The sequence below is a fragment of the Xenopus tropicalis genome, chromosome 8 (genome assembly GCF_000004195.4).
Source record: "Xenopus tropicalis strain Nigerian chromosome 8, UCB_Xtro_10.0, whole genome shotgun sequence".
NCBI lineage: Eukaryota > Metazoa > Chordata > Amphibia > Anura > Pipidae > Xenopus > Xenopus tropicalis.
In genome coordinates this window covers 97907826-97927978 of record NC_030684.2, presented here as the reverse complement: position 1 = coordinate 97927978, position 20153 = coordinate 97907826, and the positions used below count along the sequence as shown (strand labels likewise).

At 36.7% G+C, this 20153-nt stretch overlaps 1 protein-coding gene across 2 annotated transcripts in view; it reads left to right on the top strand.

The window, feature by feature from the left end:
• cdc42bpb (CDC42 binding protein kinase beta) overlaps positions 1-20153 on the top strand; it is a 70470-nt gene that overhangs the window by 39134 nt on the left and 11183 nt on the right. The window contains exons 14-28 of one of the 2 annotated variants that reach the window (XM_004917176.4): positions 411-521; positions 4239-4483; positions 4784-4889; positions 5146-5270; positions 6125-6230; positions 7089-7139; positions 10526-10674; positions 12140-12234; positions 12344-12423; positions 14665-14754; positions 16111-16188; positions 17553-17658; positions 18247-18383; positions 19025-19164; positions 19738-19819. In XM_004917176.4, the coding sequence (XP_004917233.2) occupies positions 411-521; positions 4239-4483; positions 4784-4889; positions 5146-5270; positions 6125-6230; positions 7089-7139; positions 10526-10674; positions 12140-12234; positions 12344-12423; positions 14665-14754; positions 16111-16188; positions 17553-17658; positions 18247-18383; positions 19025-19164; positions 19738-19819 (1701 nt within the window). The remainder of the gene's footprint in view (positions 1-410; positions 522-4238; positions 4484-4783; positions 4890-5145; positions 5271-6124; positions 6231-7088; positions 7140-10525; positions 10675-12139; positions 12235-12343; positions 12424-14664; positions 14755-16110; positions 16189-17552; positions 17659-18246; positions 18384-19024; positions 19165-19737; positions 19820-20153) is intronic. The other variant, XM_002937998.5, reaches the window with a different exon arrangement.

Below are 20153 nucleotides of genomic sequence, written 5' to 3'. Positions count from 1 at the left end.
AGTTAGTGAGGGTGCTTCATCAGGCTGCCCAAAGACTATTTCAATTCTGCAGTCAAACCAGCAAGTGTTGCAGGAGGTACTTGCAAGTGAATTTTGCAGTCTAATTCTTTTATTGTGCCATCATTTTCCACAGACAGGCAGGGGCAAGCCGCACTAGGATAATAGGGTGCAGCTTATTGCATGACCTAGCTAGGATGTCAGCATTAGTATCTATTGGGCGAACACTATAATGCACATCTTGTCATCCCCTTGACAACATAAATAGAGCTCTTAATCAGAACGCTGCATCATAAAGGATTCATAAAGGCAGCTTAGTCAACTGTGTAGCTCTTTTAAGGGTTAACCTTACTATATCTACAGGTATTGTTCAGAAAAGACTTGTACTGAATAATTGTGTGTTCTTTTAACAGTTGGAAGCACAACTTGATGATGCCACTGCTGAGGCATCAAAGGAACGCAAATTGCGTGAACACAGTGAGATATTCTGCAAACAGTTAGAAAGTGAAGTGGAATCTCTTAAGGTAAGCAAAGTAAAAAAAAACCACACATCACCTTTGGATCTGCCACTGTAACAGGAGTCACTGTGTGTTTTTGGGGGATCCCTTTTAAAGGAACACTAACACAAAAATATTTGAATAACCTTTTCACCCCAAAACATCTCTAATTAGCCTATTTCCCCTTGTAGTATTATTTTTTTTTTTTTTAATGCTTCAGGTAGAGTTTATTTGCAAACTGTTCCATAGCAGCAGAGTGAAAAGGCTTGATAGGTGTTTGAATTCCTGTGTGCACTGAACTGGATGTTGGCTTTGCATCGAAGGACCTTCAGCACATAAGTTTTTTTTTTTGTTTTTTTTTATCACCGCCTGCAGTTTAAATGTATGATCGCAACATTACCCCCCAAACTGCCAGAAGAAATAGAAACATAAATTTGAAGCAGTTTGTAACTAAAATTCTACCTGGAGCTTTCAAAAAATAGACTAGGCCTGCTATTAGCAATGTTTTGGGGTGAGTGAGGTATTAAAATATTTTTGTGTTACTAGTGTATGTCTGTATTTATGTATGTATGTATGTATGTATGTATGTATGTTAAACTAATTGTAGATCTTAAGATCACTATAGACTTTGATATTATGCTTGTCCAAGAAGTTATTCAACAACATAAACAATATACAATATCAGCCAGGAGAGTTTTTAAGCATATCAAAATTGAATGCTTCAAAATTAAGTAGTGGCATTGGCAATCGCAGAACTGAGCTCTTTTAGTTTCCTGGGTTGAATACTATGCAGCCCAGGACCTTTGCTGACAAGTTCTAGTGTCCTTTGGACTCAACATATGTCAAATACTTAGCATATGTATCCTAAAATAGTTCCTGTTATCTTCTGTTACCTTAATCAGATTTTCCTTTCAAATCCAGCTTAGAAAATGTAACTCTTTGGGATATCTTAAAAAATAATTTAGGAGAGTTAATGATCCATCTATACAGTGACATGAATATTATCTGGTTTGATTCTGTTGTGAAGCAAGCGACAGAGTTCAAAAAGAGCAGCTTGTTTTTTTTTAACTGGAAGTTAAGACTTGTAATGACTTACAATATTGTGTTATTGTATTGTTTTTATTTGATTAGGCAAAATGTAGGTTTTTTTTTTTGTTTTGCCCTGCTCTGGAATGTTTCTTTTAACCTCAGAGATTTCAAGGGTACAACTGCCATTCTTAAGCCTTTCTTTTGGATAAATCTGAGAGTGGACGGGATTCTGGCAGCAGTTTCTGAGTGTTTAGCTTACACAGACAGCATGGTGATTATTAAAATGCCTGCTATCACAGACCCATGCAGTTTGTATCAAAAACTACCACGTGATGGCTGCTCTTTTAACTGGCCCTACCAGCCTCTGTCTGAACATCCACATTAAGGACATCAAGTAACAATAAATATAAATAATTAATAACACTCTAATAAATAAAGAATGTGCCAAAAAACAGTAAAAGTAAAATCAAATCAGCAACCATTATGCCTGTATAATAATGGTATTAATTTTGCGATGTGTGAGTATTTGTGACATAGTAAGTGATGGATTCTTTCCTGAGTATTCTTCTGATATTAACTATATAGATTGTTTACTAAAATCAAAAATTCCCTGTTCCTGTCTTTCATTGTATTTTAACTGAAGCGTGGCCATTGAGGCAGAGCTCTGAGGGAACCCTACTTCCTGGTTCGGAGGTGGCATTAGTTCCAGGGTTCCCGTGTGTCAGTAGACACAGCAGCAGTAAGTTTGTAATGGAAGGAAAAATTGAGCAAAACCATGCACGACTATATAGAAGTGCATCAAAGCGCATTTTGACACAAGTACCTTTTATGAAAGTGCTTTTATGCGTAATTGACTGCTGGGAAAGTGCAGTGACTGCAACTGCACTTGCAGACATACATGAGCCCTATGGTCTCATATGCCATTACTCATAGGGTTTAAATAGTTTCTCTTAGCTGCTCTGCACATTCAAACTGACACCAGACTTAAGCCTTACATTACAACAACCCTCATTAAACAAATACTAAAACTAATAATTTTGGTAATTTGATGTCAACAAAATTTTATTTTGAATCATAACTTGACAGACTGTAATTTCTAACACTCCTGCATTTCTAATTTTAATTGCTAATTATGCAACTATAATAACCTAAACATAATGTGTTTTGCTGAGCATTGGAAAGGTGATAGTGTAATACGAAACAGACAAGGGAAAAACAGAATAAGGTAAAATGACCCATGAAAACATTAAAGCCTCTTAACAAAGCCAGTGTTAAATATAATTCAAGAAGAGATATGATCCTTGTTATAAAGGCTCTACAGACGGTGCACCGTCTACTCTAGGAAACAAGATACATTCATTTCTGAATTTAAAAGGATACTATTATCACATTATTAACACCTGTTATTACCATTAAAGTTGTTACACAAGCTTATAATAGTGTTACTTTTTCACATTAGTGGTTTAAATTTAGCATTAAAACTTATTAATACCTCAGTTTACTTCAGCTTTTATCCCATTCATTATCCATCAGCCACAGGCATCTCCAAGCAGCAGTGTAGTAAATGTTACTCAGCCTGTTGGGTGAAGGATTATTGGCCCTGCTTTGTCTTTGTCGAAACCCTGCCATAAAGCAAAACAAGTGTGTAGTTTGCCAAAATGGAAATAGAAATACAGTATTACACAGAACTGGCAGAATTACCCACTGTTTTCAGGTAAACATACATTTTTTTACTGATGGTAGTATCCCTTTTAAACCTTAAACATGTCTGTCTCTTATTGTCTTAGTGCATTCATAGTAATCTCCCTCTCTAGGTTGTGAAAGTATCTGTGAGGGATATAGTATACAGTCTCGGCTGATCTTATCTGTATGGAAAAACAAAATAAAAACACCCCCCAGTTTGCACTAAATGCAGAATTTTTATATAGCAGAGAGAGATTTGGGCTATGTTAATTAAAATAAAGTGTTGCATTCAGTGACCTTGTAAATAACTTGATTTCATTGAAGTACAGGATTGGAATTAAAATTTTCAGCTGTTGTGGAAATTTCTGGCTAGGTTGTTTTTTTTTTTCTTTAACCATATCAAGTGGCAGAGCTAATATAAGTGGTTACAGCACCTCACATTGTAACCAAATCTAACTGATCTATTCTATAGAACGCAGTTGACAGATGCATTACAGGGGACCTGTCACCCTAAAAAATAATTCTATTATGGTAGTTAAGCAAAATAAACTTAACCTACACTTTATAAATATGTTACATTTTGTTTGCTTTTGTTTTGGAATTCACAAACACGGCAAGCAGGCAGGTGCCATTTTGTAGACAAATGCATCACCCTAAAATCTTGCACCAGAATGGGGGTCCTTATGCTTATGCAAAGGATATACAATTAGTGAGGAGGGAGGGGGGATTTGAAGTGACATCTAGGAAGTGCTGAATGGAAAGTGAAAGTAATTGACTGAGGCATAGAGGTGGAGCTTGCAATATATGATTGACAGCTCAGATTTCTAAACCTGTTAATAACAGGTATGGATGTTTTAATAAAAATATAATTGGGTTTCATGTTTAAATCGCAAAGGACTTTTATTATACAGGTTTTTTGTGTGGGTTACAGGTCTCCTTTAACTAAACATTGGTGTGCTACTGTAAAAATAGGGGTTCTGGTGATGGGCTTAAACTTTTCTCTCTGTTCTTCTTTTTTTTGTTTGCCTTAAGTTAAAACAGGGAGTTCGAACTCCTGGTGCAACATTAGAGCATCAGCAGGAGCTCTCAAAAGTCAAATCTGAGCTGGAAAAGAAGAACTTGTATTTTGAAGAAGAGCTATTAAGACGTGAAACAGCTCATTCATTTGAGATGAAAAACATAAAGAAAGAAATACATGATTCTGAGAGTCAGCAGCTTGCCCTAAAGAAAGAGACCCTCATGCTGAAAGATAAGCTTGAAAAAGCAAAACGTGAGCGGTGAGTAAACATTTCATTTGCTTTTTCAGGGATGCCCAGGCGGTAGATATGATATAATATGATCTACTAGTAAATCTTCAGCTGGTGGCCAGCTGATGTTATGTTGTAAAGATTTGGATGTTTATTTGACTACAGAAATATGTATTTTGTTATAATGTCAATCAGTTACATTTCGCACTGTAAAAGAAATTATATTTTTACTGCATTGTTTGCTCTTGACAGGATAGCATCTCTCAGCAGGCACATCTATAATGTCTGAACACCCCTGACCTAATGTGCCATTCTTTCCATCTCTTTCAGGCAATCTGAGCTGGAAGAAGCTGTTGGAGCCGTAAAGGAAAAATATGAGCGAGAGAGGAGCATCCTTTTAGATGAAAATAAAAAACTTTTTTCTCAAACAGAAAGGGTAAAGTTGAAGTTACTTTTTTTAGTAGGTGATCTTATTACTGTTGCGCTCACAGGTTTGCAGGCTTTTTCTAATGGTTTTTATTTTATTCATTATTATATTTAGCTATTTGTGCATTTTAAATGTGCGTAACAATTTTGGCAATGATTATTATGCAAGGGCTCTGTTCATACTGTTATAAATAAGTTATAAGCTATATACATGCTCCTAGATGTCTATATACTTATAAAAACACTTATTTTAATTTCCTTTCAAGCTCTCTTCCTTTGTGGATAAATTGACTGAGCAGAATCGGCAGCTGGAAGATGACCTGCAGGACCTTACAGCTAAAAAGGAATCTGTAGCTCACTGGGAAGCTCAGATTGCTGAAATCATTCAGTGGTATATTTTTTTTTTAATGCATATTTTATATTGAATTTTAAGTGCACTTCAGTTAATTCAGTTCAACACAATGTCAAACATTGCCCTTTTTTTCCATCCATCTAACGCTGTAAAATCAAGGTTTTGTACACTTCCACCATAATAATACCATATGCTGTATAAAGGAATTTCACACACTTCTAACACTGTATAGGGTGTAAGGGAATTCAACCTGTTAGACAACAGTTTAGGCAATTAAAATCCGAGGCAAACACAACATTGACTGGCCAGTCATTTACTCATTTATGCCTCTTTTGGGTCGTTAGACTATATGGAACTGCTTAGGCAATATTTTAAAAGTATCTGACCTGTAGACCATCTGATCTGATCAGAAGGGTGGGTCTTAAATCTCTGGGTTGGTTGCTGTCCAGTAATTCAGCTATGGCCTCCTGCTTATTTACAGCAGTTCAGTCCCTGGGATATTTATAAATTGCTAAAGTAATAGGAGCTATAAAAAGGCATGCCTGAGGCAGAATAAACCAAACCATGTAATTTAAAGAAAAAACATTTATGAAATTACAACCTGTGTTGACACAATTAATAGCACAGCACTTCGTGTAATAAAAAAAGAAAAACTGTGAATTATACATTGATAGCATCCCTTGGTCACAAGTGATGACATTTGTTATGAGCTTGTTAGTAAAAATCAGTCATGAAATAAGTCCTAGCATGATGACAGGAATGTGCCGGTTTATGACCAACATTGCAGCTGTTTTTTCAGATGGCCGCATCTAATAAGTATATTTAGCTACTGATAAGTTTAGGTTCTGTATTTTTGTAAATGCTTACCTTACCTGAAGATCTTTTGTTAACAGGGTAAGTGATGAAAAAGATGCCCGTGGTTATCTTCAAGCTTTAGCGTCAAAGATGACCGAAGAACTTGAGTCATTAAGGAGTTCAAGTCTTGGATCCCGAGCCCTGGTAGGTTTTACTACGGTACTTATATGTTTGTGTGCTTGGTTTTATCAATGAGATTTAAAAATAAAATGGCTTTAGCATAATATTTTGGCCTTGTAGTTACTCATTAACACTTGTCTGCTGTGACCCCCCCCCCCCATAGAAATATTTCAGCATTCATTTGTTTACAATTAATGTGTCTAATCCTCCTTGTTTGCTCATTACACTGCATGCTGATCTATCCATAAAGCTTCCTAAGGGCCATGACAGACGGGGAGATTGGTCGCCCGCGACAAGGGAGATTGGTCGCCCGCGACAAGGGAGATTGGTCGCAAGCGACTAATCTCCCCGTCTGTCACGGCCCTAATTGGTTGCATTGACTATAGCTCTCTGTAGTCGCTTGGGTAAAAGCAAACATAGCTGTGACCAATAGCTGTTACAGTTTGTAGAGAGTTCTTATCAGCTCATTCAAGCAAAATGCCATATTCCTCTTGTTCAGTTAGCTCTTTGTGCCCAGAAGCCTTACCTTGTGTGTAGTTATGGCAAGCTAAATGAATAAACCCTACTTATATTAGTAAGGTATCCTTGCCCTTTAAGTTTAAAACATTTCAGTTGCTGATAGGGTATAAAATTGTTGCAGATATTATTTGGTACAGAATTGCCTTGCAAAACTTTTTCTCAAGCATTTAATGAATACATAATTTTGGAATGGTCAGACAAAAATACCCTCTTGATATGACACTGCAAACGTCTTGGTTATATGATGAATGGATTATATGTAGTATTCTAAAGGTCGGTATATGTATTGTGTGTAATTGTATTTTTAAAAAGAATGTAATTTTCTTTCCAGTAACAGTTTTTATGTTCTGATTGTTGCTTTAGCCTGACCTCTCATTCCCGCAAGGCTTGGCCCCTTACAATTCTGATAGGCTGGTGAGTTATTCCTCTGGACCCTGCTGCTAAATCAAAACAATCACAATGCAGTGATCCAGTGTAGCAGTGATTTGCCTTTGCTTTGGTGATGGTGGTGGGAAACTATCATAATTCAGTTAAGTGTACAAAGCTACAAGCATGAACGCTTTTCTAGTATTTAATTTATTACACATTAAATAAATGTAATAAATTACAACATTATTGGATTATTATTACAAATGCTAGTTTTAATTGAGATGCCTCAAGATGACTGTAAGACTTACTGCATCTGTAGAAGCCACAGAACATAGTAATGCAGGGCAGTATACAAAGGTTAAAAAGAAATATCTCTGAAATTCAGCCTTTTAAGAATAGTCTACAACAGTGGTTCCCAAACTGTGACACGGGCCCCAGTGGTGGGGGACCAGAGCTGTGACTGGGGGCCAAGCCTCAAGGGGTAAATGTACCCTGATATGTTCTTGCAATCCTTCTTGAACACTTATTTGGTGTCCTAAAAGCCAAAGCCAAATGTGGCACCTCAGAGAGGGGCACAAACCAAGAACACAAGTACAAAACACTCTTAAAATTGATCCAGAGGAAGAAATAGAAAACCCCTTGCAGACCATCTGCCAATTCATCCTCAAAGGGGAGAAAAATCCTCCCTGACCTAAAAATGCTAATTGGATTATTCCGTGGATTAACTTTGTTCTAAAGTGATTTCTAATAGCTTTATCATTTACTGTAGGAGGTCAGGGGAGGAGGCAGAATTGTTTGTTTAGGGAGGATACCAATATAAGTATTTTTATTATAAAACTAAATTATTGTCTCTTTTTGGGGAGGCTATGCATCCTTAAATCTTTATTATTCACTGCCTGTGCAGGAGGTACATTAATTTCTTTTATAGATAAAGTTTGTTTTGAATGGTGCCAACACAAAGTTTGTTGTTAAACCGAATAACACAGAAGACATTTGTTTATAGAAATCCATTTTTTCTTTTTTTGGACCATTCTATCTTAATACAATTTCCAAAGCGACTCCTGTTTGCTTCCTAAATATGATCAGAATCTACTTAAATTGCCTTGTATTCCATAAGCAGTGGGTAACTATAATGGAAGCTAACCTTGGAGGCCTGGGCCATGGGGACTGCTGTTTAGAAATCACCCCCCAGCCACTTCCCTACATGAAAATTAGCACACTGGAGAACAGGCAGGTTGCTGTACACACCGGGCCCCTACAAAGATTTCTTTGTGGGGTGCTCGGTGCCATGTGACTATACAACGGACCATAAGCTTAAGTACATGTGTCAGGTTCTGAGTGTTACATAGTTATATAGGGTTGAAAAAAGACCATAGTCCATCAAGTTCGACCCATCCAAGTAAACCCAGCACACACAACCCACACCTACCAATCTATACACTCACATACATAAACTATATATACAACCACTAATACTAACTGTAGATATTAGGATCACAATAGCCTTGGATATTCTGATTGTTCAAGGACTCATCCAGGCCCCTCTTAAAGGCATTAACAGAATCTGCCATTACCACATCTGTAGGAATGGCATTCCATAACCTCACTGCCCTCACTGTGAAAAACCACCTACGCTGCTTCAAATGGAAGCCCCGTTCCTCTAATCTAAAGGGGTGGCCTCTGGTGTGTTGATTGTTTGTTTTTATGGAAAAAAAAGAACATCCCCTATCTGCCTATAATCCCCTCTAATGTACTTGTTGTTTACATTGAGAAACACTGAGAATGTCCTTGGGCCCACACACAAGGCAGTATGCAACCAAACTCAGGCAAGAGTGCATAAGATGACAACCAAACCTGCCCATGTTATATCTATCAGTATACATAGAGAAGCATCCCCTTAGAATTGACAAGGAACAAATACCTGTTTTGAGAAACATTCATTGGTAAGTGATTATAGGAAACAAACATAATGAATAATGAGGTGCTGAAAACTGTTAGGTACCTTAAGTAAATATAACATCTTTCCACACATAATTATGTACAAATATTGTTTATATGCAAGGCAAAGAAGAAAACTGAAAAGTTTGGACACCTTGTAAGTGTCTTCTTGTAATGCCTCTTTTGCAAATAACAGTATCCAGGCTTTAACTTACCAAAAGTATTTCCATTGCTGCTATGGAATTTTATTCAGAACTTTCTAAACTCAGAATGATTAAGTCCATTTACATATTCTTCATATTCTTTTCTACATATCTTTAACATCTGGGGCCATTCTAAAACATAATTCAGAATCAATTTAAAGACCATCAGTGGGGGTGCCTAGCATTTGACCCACCCCCAGTGATCCTTTCCCTCTCCTTTAAGAGTAAAGATGTAAGTATGGAAAAAGTGTGGTCTTCTGTGTCAGGGATGAATAAAGGTTTGATGAGGTATATGTGTAATATGGGTATTGAAGATTTTAGAATAAGCAAAATGGTTTGTTTTATGAGCAATAGATGAGAACAGAAGGACAACTGATAAGTGTGCCATTGTGATTCCTCCCCTGACACTGAGCCATGTGTAAATATTTGGGAAGTTATCCTATGGCGCCTGTGTTGTGTGCTGCATTTGTGAAGTGTAGCATGTACTTTATACTTAATTTTTTTTTTTATTTTAGACCCCATTTTGCATCACTTCAGTTTTTCTTCATTGACTGTCTGTTAGACAGTTTACAGGCCTAAGCGATATTAAAGGATGTGAACTGATGTAAACTTACTAAGAGAGCGGTTCCTTGTGTACAATCACATTAAAAAAAAAGTTATGATAAATCCGTATTGTGATATATATGTATATGTGTATATATATATATATATATATATATATATATATATATATATATATATATATATATATATATATATATATATATATATATATATATGATCAGCAGTAGGAATGGCATGCTGATATTGTATTTACCTAATATACAAGTTTACTGTTCTGTTATAGTTTCATTCTGGAATGTATTTTCTATTTAAAATGCATTTGGAGGCTATATTTATTGCCCGTGGTTATCTGATAATACAATTAATTCTACCTGCTGAGAGTGGCTGTTTGAGTTCTACATTTATAAAAAAAAAAATTAAATAGTGTTTGACTGGCCACCAAAGAGTTCTTCAAATATTGGATGTGCGTAGTAGATATTTTGGAGGCATTACACACAAGTGTTCAACGTGTGCCCAAATATAAGTGTAAATCATGTTTGTTATTAAGGGAAGTAATCTGGAGTGGAGAGTAAGACTTAATGCATGCATGCAGTCCTGTCCTTTATACACAGCAAGCAATGTATTTACTATCTATGTTCTGTCCTTTTATACATGGCAAGCAATCAGTCAGTTAATTATTGTGTTATTGATTGACACTGCAATACAAAGTGTGTTCCCCTTATACAGGATCCACTATGGAAGGTGCGACGTAGTCAGAAACTTGACATGTCTGCGCGTTTGGAGTTACAGTCCGCTTTAGATGCTGAAATTCGTGCCAAACAGGTGGTCCAAGAAGAGCTGAGAAAGGCCAAGGATTCAAATATTCTCTTTGAAAGGTATAAAAATATACAAGTTTTACATTTCCCAGGGCAGATATTAACAGCTCTTTATCAGACATGAAATCTTCCTCCAGCACCCCTGGGTTAAGGGGGTACCACTATTTTATTTCTTAATAAGCTGCTTTATTTTTTAATTAAATATTGTTTTCTGTTATATCTAGTATAAATAAATTTAAAGCAACTGGACTTGTTTGGTAATCATTGATTTCATTGTTTTCTGTTGAATTATTTATATAATGTAAATGTGTCCAGTGTTGATAAAGAGCCCCAGCAAGGCTAGAACTACAGTCCTACTACTTTTCTTCACACAAGGTAATTTTATTTACCCAGTGTAGTTCAACTGGCAAAGAAACCCCAAAACTGTGCATTCCAACTCCAGTTTAGTCAATGGGAGCTTGAAAATGCACATTAGAGTTGTTCACGCAGTTACAGACAGCACGTGGGGGTATTGGGAGTCTTTCTGCCAGTGGAGAAGCCGGCCATATTAACTCTTAATATTTTAATTAAAGGAACAGTAACACCAAAAAATAAAAATGTTTTTAAGTAATCATAATACAATGTTGCCCTGCACTGGTAAAATTTGCACATTTGCTTCAGAAACACTACTATAGTTTATATAAATAAGTTGCTGTGTAGCCATGGGGGCAGCCATTCAAGCTGGAAAAAGGAGAAAAGGCACAGGTTACATAGCAGATAACAGATAAAACAGCATTGTATTGTACAGAACTTATCTGTTATCTGCTATGTAACCTGTGCCTTTTCCCTTTTAAATGGCTGCCCCCATGGCTACACAGCAGCTTCATTTACTAAACTATAGTAATGTTTCTAAAGCAAATACACCAGTTGCACCAGTGCAGGGCAAAAGTACATTATACTGTAGTTGCTTTTATACACTTTGATTTTTTGGTGTTACTGTTCCTTTAAGAAAGTCTTTTGAGTAAATTGACATGGCCTGCATTTGAAGCTTATAATACATTGTTACGTGGTTAGCATGAAAGGATTATCTTGGCTCGCTTTCCATCATACGGTTTTTCTATGGCATTATTGGGCTGTTTAATTTGCAAGTGTGAAAAAAATTGTCATGGAAAGCACCATGTTGCTAATAATTAATGCAAGTATATGGAACCTATGAGACTTGGGCAGAGCTAGAGATCCATAGCTGAAATCATGCTCATGTTAGCATAACTTTGCTGAACAGCATTTTAAGTGTTTGGTAAACCCATACATAAAATAAACAAAATAATACAGTAGCAGGAAGCATATATTCAGTGATAGGCATTCAGTGATAGGCATCCAGTGACGTCAGCCACAAAACAAGAGCAGCCCAACACCTTGGCTACAGGGATAGGGACTGTAAAATCTCATATTGCTCCTCATGTTACTTTACATAATATGCTTATTTGCAAACACTATATTACATTCATACATACAGTATAAGTTACCCCATTTTCCCTTGTTCTAGTAAACTGAAGGATGCAGAATTGAAAAATAAAGAACTTTTAGAGGAGATGGAGAATCTTAAAAAGAAGCTGGAGGAAAAATACAAAGACGACAGTGGTATGTGTATCACCCAGTGGCAGTGATGGCCATCTTATGTGCTCTTTGCACAATGTCCAGCTCACCAAGCAAAGATCTTATTTGGTACTGTGATTTTGGTTTTTTTTAGGACTCAAAATTCCTGACTTTCATGAGTCCATCTTTGAGTATTTTAACACCTCTCCGCTGCCACATGACCTAACCTTAAGAGTAAGTATAACATAGGATCCACCTTTCCTGTTTTACTGACAGTTGTTTCCCCTACAGCCTTTTATGTTTCATGTAGTGGCATGAAAAGCTTTGGTCTGTTAGGCAGAGCTATAATATATTGCCCATGTAAATGTTTATTAAATTAGTATGTGTGCTTTACTTGCAAATTTAATATTATTGAATGTGGAAAGACTTCAGGTTCTTGCCCCAAGAGCTTATAGTCTAAGTGCACACATTTATCATTTATTTCAGAGTTGCAATTCATTTCAGGAAGTGAATCTGGTTTACTTGCCCCATTATTCTGATTCAGGACAATTATGCTTTTATTTGCTTCCCTTACTTGCTTATCATATATATAAGTAATCTGCTGTGTAGCCTTTGGGGCAGCCATTCTAGCTGGAAAAAGTAGAAATGGCACAGGTTACATAGCCATTTATACATGTGCGATTTAGCCCTATTTTAGCTTGAATGGCTGCCCCCTTGGCTACACAACAGCTTTGTTTATGTAAACTTTAGTGGTGTTTCTGAAGCGAACACACAACTTTTCCAGTGCATGGTAACACTACATTATATTTTTATTTTTTGGTGTTACTGTTCCTTTGAACTTTTAGTTTCAGCCAGCAATAAGCCGTCATTATCTTAGATTGTCCTTAACATTCCTTATCTGTTCCATATACCACCTCAAGTTTTTTAAATCCTGAACAAAAAGCCTAGCACAGAAGGGACATGTTCTAACAGTGAAGGTGCAACTGGCAGAAGTGGAAATTTGTATTAAATTTTATATCCATAGCCTGCAGTGATCAATTCATTAAAGCAATCACAGAATAGGTATTAAACATAGATATAAAGGTGGTCCGTAAAGAAGCAATACACACCAAAGGAAATTGGTCTGTTAGATGAAGAGAAAATCTGAAGCTCATTCTGCTGATTCTTTGAGATGACCATAAATAACATGTAAAAATGTATATTTGTGAGGTTAAAGTGCTTATTTCTGTCCTTCAACAAAGGAACCAGTTTCTTCTTCGTCTACCTCCTCACTACTAGCCTACTGGGAAGAAGTAAGTCCAATCGCAGATTGCAGTTCAGCTCATCATATAGTTGTAACAAAAATATCCCATAACCTAGAAACATCTGGCAAAGTTTAACTGTCGTCCATTCCATTGCTCTAAGATGTAAAGACTAACCTTGTAACCATTACATTTTATTTAAAACAACTCTATAACAAAGTGTAGACTAGTGATCCCGCCATTAATTTGTCCCATTCTAAAGCTATACTAGCCATATTGTTGAGCACCACATTCAATCATTATTTGTATTATGGCAGAAGCCATGTTCTAGGGGTGATAAAATCACAAGTTCCTAAACTTATTGTGTTCTGTTTTATTATGGTCAATATGTAGCTTGTACTTAGCTTGTACTCTACTTCACAAGCTGTATTGATATAGGATGTATTTTTGCTTACTCCTGTTTTATACATGTATAAACTTTTCTTTGGTATAAACATTGCTTCTGTTGGTGAACAAGTGGCCATTCCTTGTCCTTATTCCTTTTTTTTGCTGTGTGATCTACATTAATCCAATACATTCCCTAGAACTGGAATGCCTAACATTCAGCTTTACAGTTGATGTTCAGCTAGATTTCAAGGACAATCAGCTGAAGGCCTAAAGATGTGCAACTTTCTATAAAAGTCCATCAGGTTCAGCCTTGTGCTCAAACAATCCCTACGTTTAACTGATTTAGAGAAAAGTAAAAGACAAAAAAAAAATGCTTGGAGATACCATATGTATTTTCAGTCTTGTGACTTCTAAGGGCAAAGACACACAAGGCGAATAGTCGTGCAATCAGTTGCGGTGGCTTGTATATTGGCCTATGGATCGTAGTCACGCCAACTAATCGCCCCATGTGCCTCACCCCATTTCTACAGATATTTTTAAATCTGCGTTTAGTCACAAGATAGCTGCGCATTCTAGGGGTTATTGCTGCATGCAAATGCTGCTTAATTTTGGAACACATGTCAAGAGGAATTTCCTGTTTGGCGGTCCTTCAAATCCTATAACTTTATTTAACTTTATTCAAAGTGAATGGTTGAAATCCAGGTTGGTGAATATTAACCAGGTCTTGTAGTCATTGCAGATATATATTTGCAGGTTTTATAGATTGTCAGAGCAACTCCTGTGTCCCCTCCATGAATGGTTAATCTGTCATTACTGATTTTTTTTTTTGTTTGTTTTTGTTTTTCAGAGTAGTACAATTAGTGAGCCTGATATCCCATCTCCCAAACCGGAAGTTTCTGCATCACTTGCCCATCCTTCCACCAATGACCAACAAGAGGTGAGGTGGTCCATTGCACATGGGCACTCTTAACTTGTGTTTACCATGATTTAAGCCTTCAAGGTATACTTTTATATCTCTTTAGAGATATACTTATATGACCCCGTCCTAAATTTTTGTGGATATCATGTCCTATCCTGCATGCCTACAAGTGGGATCACTTACTTGAAAGTTTTCTTAGTCTTGGCAAAATTACTTGTTATATTAGTTAGGGGCTTTGTAATGTAATGCTTATATGCTGCATTTAAATGATGCAATTATTTCGAATTAATAACATAATTAAGTCAAATCAGTATATTGCTGAAATAATAGGTTGGTAATGGGGGTCTAAAATAGACCTCATATTAAGGTAGCTAAGTGTTCGAAGGCCATATTTAAGCTCTCTACAGAAGCGTAGATTAATTTTCTATTTATCAGTACTGAATGCGTAACTACTAGATCTGGGATCTGCTTACCTTGTTTGCATAAATGCAGTTGGCAGGAATACTTGTAGTAATCTCTGGAGACTGAGACTACCTCCTCCAAAAAAAAAAAAGGGGGGGGGGGCAATTTAAGGTAATTACATTTAGCGTGTTGGCAGTCGCCCCTTTTTCATTTCGGTAGGTTGGAATTATGCAAATTAAACTTTTGGCACAAACTTTTGGAAGTTAAGTAAAAATAAAATATGCCCAAGTTCTTGCAGTAGTAAAGCTTTGCTGATTGGTTGGTCTGTGTTGCTATGCTGGTACAAATTAGGCCAGTTTTGGGCAGAGGAGGAGTACCACAAAACATCCTGTGGGCCATAGTGGAATTTCATATGTTCATATATAATAAGCCCAGTTTATACATTTTCATATATAATACGCTCAGGTTGCTTGGGTAAATTGGGCCCCAACAATCAGATAACTGCCTAAATGGAGAGCTGCTGAACTAAACTCTAAATAATTAAGACAAACACACAACACAAATTGCACTTTATTTCAGAATATTGCTGCCTGCATCATAATGAATGTTACTTAAAGGTGAACTGTTCCTTAAAAATGGATGATCACTGTCTATTAAATGAAATCATTACCTTATTTATTTTATACTTTGCACAGAATCCCTTTTCTGTGTTTATCTTCGTGCCCTGTTGTTGGTACATTTTAAGTGCAGGAAGATGCCAGGTACCAAAAAAGAGGGGTGTAGTATTATTTTTAGTAATTGTATTGTGCCTTCAAAACTGGACAAGGGTTGGCAGTACTAAGCAGGGTTATGGCTGCTCCACCAACATGCCACAGAGCAAGAGTTTGTATCTGTACATCATGGCTTCAAATGTTTTATTCTCAAACCCAGCAGTAACATTTATTTATTTATTTATTTTTTGCTTAAATTAAGGAGCTGTCAAGGTCTCAGTCTCGGACACAGCCTGCCCCATCTCCCACATTTACACCAATATCAGTCTCCATCCCAAAGGTAAAAGTGTGTGTATGTTTGAAACTTAAAGTTCGGTTCTTTTAATGCCCATGTGGTTCAAGAACTATCAGCACCTTTTTGCACAAATGCCATTTACCTGTATCGTCGTCTTTGTTTGCAATGAGTTTGCTGCCCTTTTCATCACACGTAACTTATAAGAAATAATTTCATAATAACATGGAGACAATAAAGATGAAAATCAATGGACACCCCCAACGGCACAAAAATCTTCTTAGGGGTCCAGCACAAACTTCTAGCAGTCCTCTTCCCCATACAGCTCAATTGCAAGAAAAGAAGCAGCCGGGAAAGGGGATACTATATAGCAAACTCCATGGTCCAGGTTCCGGCCTTGGGGTCTGTTGTGTTGTAGTCATGCCACTTAATGGAATTTGGGTTAGGAATTGTACCATGTAGAACATTTCACTTCATGGAGACCCTTGAATTATGTGCCACATGTTTCCAAAGACGTTAGGACACTTTGTAAATAAAGACAGAATGCAATGATCTGCAAACCATTTAAACCCTATATTTAATTGTAAATAGTACAAAGACATCATATCAGCATATCAAATCTTCTAACTAAGAAATGTTTTCTGTAAAATATATGCTCCTGTTGAATTTAATGCCAGCAGCACATTTCCAAACAGTTGAGACAGGGGCAACACAAGACTGGAATAGATGTGTAATGCTAAAAAGAGCAGCCAAGAGGGACTCTGTGACACATTGCATGGGGATCAAATATTGCAACAATTTAAGATTTATGTTCCTTCTGTAAATATTGACTGACACAGTTTAAAAATCTGTTTGTCTTTGTACTGTTTGCAGGTAGATATATGGTTTAAATGATTTGCAATTTAGCCCATTCTTTTTTTACTTATATTTTATAGGGTGTCCAATCCTTTTTTTTTTTTTTTTTTTTTAAAAACAGGGTTGTAGCTATCCTTGAGTATTTTCACACATGCACAGGCATGTGTGTTGGGATACATAACATTGATATTGGAATAGTTTCTTTGGTTACTTGGCTGACAGTCCTTTCTTTAATTAGCTGATAAAATGTTCTCACCCATTTCCAAGGGAGCAGTATTATCCTCTCCATAGCAATATTTTTGTGTGGCTCGTGTCTGGCTTCCTGTTAATCTGTATAGTCATCACCACCCATTTCAGGAAACGGAAAGTATGGTGACTTATCCCATTAGTGGATGTCAAATGGCACCACTCACTTGTTTCCCATGAGCTATGTGTAACCTTGGCAAGGCTTAATTCATGACACAGGGTGTTTCAGTAAAGAATGGTTTTTAATTGGGAATAAACTATATTTCATTTTTATTTTACTTACTTTTCATGTATTGTTTGACTTGTTTCAGCCCAAAGCACACCAGCTTATTATAAAGTCCTTTGTGAATCCCACACAGTGTTCCCACTGCACATCACTCATGGTTGGGTTGGTGAGGCAAGGATATGCATGTGAAGGTAAGTCTAACGCATTATACATGTCAAAAAGGTACTTCTTATTCAGTAATATAGGAAAGTACAGTAGTACTGGAAGATAGTGATATAGCATCCATTTGGAGTCTGGTAGTTACGTAACATGTTGCTGTGGGCTGGCAGGGTTTCAAAAGGGTAGAGAAGTGTCCGTAAGTTTTTAATGCAATACTGGAAAAATAGCAATTGTGTCCTGCTTTATGACTGATATTATACCTATCTCAGTAACATGTTACAGAGCTTATGAGTCCTTCATTTGAAACATTCCGTAGAACAATGTAGCTTTTAGGATAATGTGTCACAAGACGTTCCAATCCCTAGAACTTTCTCATGGAAATCTATGCTCATAATAACCGCTTTAACTTCTAATAGCCACTTCCTTCCATGTGGGAATTGTATAAATGATGATCATGGTGACCTAAAAACCTTGTGTGTTATTAATGCTATGGCATCCAAAGCATTTAATTGCCCTTCTATAGCCAGTTAGCTAAAATCACAGTGCGGTATTTTAATTGATATTTACTAGCATTTGTTTTTATGCAGTGCACTTTGTTAAACTTTCTTTTTCCATTTCAGTGTGTCCTTTTGCGTGCCATGTATCATGCAAGGACAGTGCACCACAGGTTTGTCCTATTCCAGCAGAGCAGGCCAAGAGACCACTTGGAGTAGATGTACAAAGGGGTATTGGAACTGCTTACAAGGGATATGTGAGGGTAAGCATTATCTGGCTTAGCTGGGCAAGTTGGCACTATCGCCATATAAATACCACTTAAAGTACACAATTGGCTTCTTGCATCACCAAAATGTAGGACCCTGTATGAATGTATCTTTATACCTTTCTGTGATAAGGGCGAGAAGAATAGGCACAGACATCTACCCATCTTTTATATCATCCCATTGGGCAGTTTGATAATTGCCTGATCAGCTGAGCCCTTATATTTTCCTGTCACCATATTCTTTTCTTATTTATATGCTCTGTATAGACTCTAGAAGTGAACAAAGAAATGCCTGGTCTTTGTTAGTGTTGTTTAAAGTATGTATTTAGATTTTTTTTCATTTATTTATATAGCGAGAGCAAGTTTTTACAGCACCTTACAGTTATTGGGTCTTATACTAACTTGACAAACCAGGATTATGAAATAAAAATAGGAAGAGCTTACAACTTGACAAACCAGGATTATGAAATAAAAATAGGAAGAGCTTACAACTTAATAGCATGTAGAATTCTTCCCAGACAGACAGAGAACATTGGAATTTGAACTGTATATAATCTAATGCAGTAACCTTGTAAGCATTACTGAAATTGTTAGACTCACTCTAGCAAACATTGTTTTTATTAATGACATCTTTATAGATTCCAAAACCTACCGGAGTGAAAAAAGGCTGGCAGAGAGCATTTGCTGTAGTTTGCGACTGTAAGCTGTTTCTGTATGATGTCCCAGAAGGACGTTCTACTCAGCCTGGAGTTGTTTCCAGCCAGGTTGTAGATCTTAGGTATGTATTTATTTCCTATTGTATGTGTGTTTGTAGTCACAAGCAACAAAAACACTTTATTACCTCAGAGAAAGCCAACATTTATTCTCATTGTTCTATGTTTTATACATGCTTTATACAGTGCTTCTATCAGCTAGCCTTAAGACTTGCAGAACATAAGCTCGAAGGTCCAAACTACTAACTTTCTCACAACTTTAACTAGACTCCAAATTGTTGGACCTTTTGCCTTCTCTGTAACTTTGCTAACACCCAGTAGCCCAGTCTATTTTTGGGATACCAGTAACCCAAAAGATACCTTCTCTCCAATTCTGATAACATGTTAAAAATTTCCTGCTTACCCAGTGTATTTAATTTTCCAAAGTTTGGCAATGTATCTTAAGATACCCCATGTGTTGAACTCATCAAAAGCAGATGTGGGTATACTTGTGGCTGGACTGCCATGCATTTGTGCTTTCAGGCTTTCTTCATTGCCAACAAGTCTGAGTGAAAATCTATGTAAATAATCTAATGTATAAATAATGATTTGCTAGAGTAAATGACTGTCATTCCATGTTCTGTTTACCAATACTGCAGGGATGAAGACTTTTCTGTGAGCTCTGTTTTGGCATCTGATGTCATACATGCCACACGCAAGGACATTCCCTGCATATTTAGGGTAAGAGGAGCATTACAGTTATTGCTATATTGACAACATGAAACACGTGTCGTGTTTAAAATGTAATTTATTTACCGTTGTCCATTCCTGTTTTTATGTATTGTAATATTTTTAGTGTAATTTATTTTCATCCCTTTATCCATGTATATAATATATGAGAAGTATAGCACTAAATAAATGACCTCCCTTTAAAGTACAGATGTACCCTGGTCCTGTGTAGTTTTCAGTGAACAGGAGCATCGGCTCGGGGCTCAAGTAAGTGGTTATAATCACTTGGGGTTTGCCTAACAAATTGGTATTCCCCAGGCATTATACCTTTGCTTCTCATGGAAGG